Source organism: Emiliania huxleyi (genome assembly GCF_000372725.1).
Source record: "Emiliania huxleyi CCMP1516 unplaced genomic scaffold EMIHUscaffold_32, whole genome shotgun sequence".
NCBI classification, from domain to species: domain Eukaryota; phylum Haptophyta; order Isochrysidales; family Noelaerhabdaceae; genus Emiliania; species Emiliania huxleyi.
In genome coordinates this window covers 225,865-230,008 of record NW_005199601.1, presented here as the reverse complement: position 1 = coordinate 230,008, position 4,144 = coordinate 225,865, and the positions used below count along the sequence as shown (strand labels likewise).

Below are 4,144 nucleotides of genomic sequence, written 5' to 3'. Positions count from 1 at the left end.
CGCGGCTGCCGCCGTCAGGGCAGCGAGGAGCAAGGACCCCACGCGAACGGGCCAGCGTGTGACATGGGCGAGGGCGCAGAACAGGAAGACGCCAAAAAAGTGCGAGGCGATCATCGCCAGCTTGTAAGAGATTGTGGCGAAAGCACCCGGCAGCGACTGCACGAAGATGGCCTCGCCAATGAAGATCATGTTACCCGTCTGCAGGCCAGCGAAGCTCTCGAAACGAACCCAAGTGATCACGTCGGCGAAGCCTGAGATGAGCGCGAGGGCGACGACCAGCGCGAGGGTGCCCGACGGCGGCGACATTCTCGGGAGTCAAGGGCTGGGCTGAACAGCGTGCCACCCTTGTGGAGGGAGGGGAATAGAGTTTATTTATACCAAAAGGAGGGCTACACGACGCCCTCTACGCTGGGGTGCCGGCGCAATAGAGTTTTGCAAGGATTGGCTTACGCACTCTTCACACAGGGGCACTCACAGCAGACTGTGAAGGTTCACGGGGCCGACTACAGTGTACAGCGGGGAGGAGTGGATTCTAGAGCTACTGTAGGAGTGGATTCTAGCTGTCCTACTGTCCTCGCTGTCGGGGATGGTGGCGGGTGCACCTGGAACTGCCCCGGGGCGCACGGGATGCAGCTGTCGCTGCTCGCCGCCCCGCGCGCCGGCATGCGCGTCCCTGCGGGGCACGGCGTCGGGTCTGCCGTCCCCTGCTCGCAGAAGTTGCCTTCAGGGCACTGCCCGCTGCAGGTGGGGCTGCTCAGGTCGGTCTCGTTCCCGAAGAAGCCGGCGGCGCAGTCGAAGCACTTGAGGTCGCCGGTGAAGGCCTCCGCGCCGTCGCCGCTCGTGCGCGGCATGTACTGCCCTCGCTCGCAGATCCAAGTGATGCGCGCCTTGGCGCTGACGGTCGTCTTGCCGACATTGCCCTTGAAGCTCGTGGCGACGATGGTGGCGCCGACGCTGTCTGCGTTCTCGGAGGCGTACTCGATCGCGGCGCCGCCCTTGTCAGCCTTGTTGAGCTCAAAGACGGAGTCGCTGATCTGGAGTCTCTCCGACTGCTCGGCAAAGAGCCCGCCGCCGCTCTTCCCCGCCTCGCAGCGCGAGACCGTCACCCCCTTGAGGTCGAGCCGGCTGCCATCCCGAGATGCTCGCCGCACGTGCAGTTGGAGTCGGGCGCGCACAAGAGAGTCTCCGACGCGCGGCTCGCCTGACGGGGAGGGGGGGGCGAGGGGCGTGGGCTCAAGATTCTGTTCACATGTGTACATGTACCCCCGTCGAGACGCGCGCGCGCCTGGGCGGCCCGGACGGTGACGCCTCCGCAGATCTCGATCAGGGATGCGGTGTTCGGCTCTCCGGACCAGTGGCTCTGGTCGGACCACGACGACGTGTCCGTGTTCTCGAGGGAGCCGGTCCAGCGCACGATGTCGACGGCCATTGACCTCGGCTGAGCTGCTGTAGTGGCGATCTCGGCCGCATCTCTTTCTGGGAAAGCAAATTCTTTTCCCCCGGGAACCCCCCGCTTGCGCTGTGCTGACTCGTGACCGTTCCTGCGTGACTCGGACTATCTTGGACGCACAACCAGCGGGGGGGGTTCGCGCACGCATTTATTTTTATACCCAAATTTCTTTTTCGTGGCGTGACGAAGCCGCCAACGAAAACGAATCCCTTCAGGTTGGAGTTCGTGTCGGCGAGGTTGAGGTACTCGACTCCCGAGGAGGAGAAGTCGGAGAGCGAGACGCGCACCGCGTAGCCGTGGGGCGAGCCGTTGTTGTCTGGCACGTACGAAGCCGCCAGCGAATCCCTTCAGGTTGGAGTTTGTGTCGGCGAGGTTGAGGTACTCGACGCCCGAGGAGGAGAAGTCGGAGAGGCTGACGCGCACCGCGTAGCCGTGGGGCGAGCCGTTGTTGTCTGGCACGTACGAAGCCGCCAGCGAATCCCTTCAGGTTGGAGTTTGTGTCGGCGAGGTTGAGGTACTCGACGCCCGAGGAGGAGAAGTCGGAGAGCGAGACGCGCGCCGCGTAGCCGCTCCGCCCGCCGTCGTTCGGTTGTTGGACGGCACGTAGTAGGCGTGTGCGTCAGTGGCGAAGCCGCCACGGAAGCCCTTCAGGTTCGAGTTGGTCTCGGCGAGGTTGAGGGACTCAACTCTGCAATCCGACCAAACGCACGCTGGCGGAAAGGTCGGAGGCGGCGCTACCGGAGGCGGCGCAAGCGGCGGCGACGGAGGCGACGGAGGCGACGGCGGCGACGGTGGCACCATGCCCACAAACTTGCGAACCGCCTCGAGCTCCTCGCTCACGCTCGCGAGCCCCTGCGAGACACCGTCCTTGAGCTGCTCCGTGACGAACTCAGTGAAATTTCCGCGAAGCGCTTCGATCCGCTCGGTGATGGCAGACGGTGAACGAGCTAGCGTGCGGGGACAGCGGCATTGTGCACGGTGCTAAGTGCATTGCCGCTCTTAACGGAGTCGCTTAGGCGGCTCCGGTGGTGTGCCGGTGATAGTACTAGCACGCGCCAGTTCGCACCTGTGTCGAGCCTGTCTGCTGTCAGAGAGACTTCTCTTGTTTAAGGTCCTCCGGGCCAGTTTCGGGGGGCAAACCCCGCCCGGCCCCTGAACCCCAGGTAAGGCCCAGGTGTGGCCTAGGGCATCAGAAGGGACCAAGAGGAGTCCAGTCTGAGCCATAGAGCCCATGTCTTTGCCCCCGAAGGTCGCGTTCAAATGCCCGGAACGGACGTTACAGTGGTGTCCGGCCGGCGCGATCACCGAGCTGTGACGCTCAGGGAAGACTGATGAGGTGCTGGTTTCTTTGCCCAGGGCTGGCCTTCCCCCCAGGCTGGATCAGCTGAGCAAGGTTTGGGGAGAATCCCCCGGTCAGATCTTCAGATATTTTAACGGATGACCGAAATCAGCCCCGTTTTTGCCCATTTTTTTATGGACGTGCTTCTTTCTTGATCCCCGCGATAAAAACGGTATGGCGGTGGAATACTTCTCTGCTGTCGACGCGCAACCAGGGCTCGTGGTTCGTTAACTCCTTGTCACTGACGGGAGCACTGGTCGGCGTGAAGACACAAGATGGCGCTGTTCGCGCCTCCCGTCCACCACTGTCTCGTGGTGCAGAGAGGGGCCTACCCCAACCCAATGCACCCACTACAAGAGACCCTCGAAAGAGACCCAAGACGACCCAGAGCGCAGAGGCCTTCCCAATAGATGGGGGCGGGGGGGAGGGACACAAGCGGCAGACGGCGCCCCCGAGTTCCTTAGACCAAGAGCGAGACGCGCACCGCGTAGCCGTGGAACGCGCCGTTGTGGTGAGGCACGTAGTAGGCGTATGTGTCAGTGACGAAGCCGCCCATGAAACCCTTCAGGTTGGAGTTTGTGTCGGCGAGGTTGAGGTACTCGACGCCCGAGGAGGAGAAGTCGGAGAGCGAGACGCGCGCCGCGTAGCCGTGAGCCGCGCTGTTGCTGTACGGCACGTAGTAGGCGTGTGCGGCAGTGACGAAGCCGCCCATGAAACCCTTCAGGTTGGAGTTCGTGTCGGCGAGGTTGAGGTACTCGACGCCCGAGGAGGAGAAGTCGGAGAGCGAGACGCGCACCACGTAGCCGCTGCGCGCGCCGTAGTCCCACGGCACGTAGTAGGCGTGTGCTTCGGTGGCGAAGCCGCCAATGAATCCCTTCAGGTTGGGGTTGGTGTCGGCGAGGTTGAGGTACTCGACGCCCGAGGAGGAGAAGTCGGAGAGCGAGACGCGCACCGCGTAGCCGTGAGGCGAGCCGTTGTCTAACGGCACGTAGTAGGCGTGTGCGTCGGTGGCGAAGCCGCCACTGAAGCCCTTCAGGTTGGGGTTGGTGTCGGCGAGGTTGAGGTACTCGACGCCCGAGGAGGAGAAGTCGGAGAGCGAGACGCGCACCGCGTAGCCGCTCCGCCCGCCGTCGTTGTTGAACGGCACGTAGTAGGCGTGTGCGTCAGTGGCGAAGCCGCGACCGAAGCCCCTCAGGTTGGAGTTCGTGTCGGCGAGGTTGAGGTACTCCTCGCCACATGCGGAGCATTCGCAGAGCCAGATGCGCCCCGCGTAGCCTTGGGGCGAGTCCAAGTTGTCGGGCACGTAGTCGTCGTAGACGTCCGAGGTGAAGCCGCCAGGGAATCCCTTGAGGTGG

General features: G+C 63.5%; 1 protein-coding gene across 1 annotated transcript in view; it reads right to left on the bottom strand.

Annotated features, from left to right (window-relative positions):
• The window catches only part of EMIHUDRAFT_207631 (hypothetical protein), a gene marked incomplete at both ends in the record, with an annotated part of 465 nt that extends 159 nt beyond the window's left edge, over positions 1-306 (bottom strand). The window contains one exon of the mRNA XM_005774025.1: positions 64-306. Within this exon, the coding sequence (XP_005774082.1) occupies positions 64-306 (243 nt within the window). The remainder of the gene's footprint in view (positions 1-63) is intronic.
• Between the last annotated feature and the right edge of the window lie 3,838 nt (positions 307-4,144).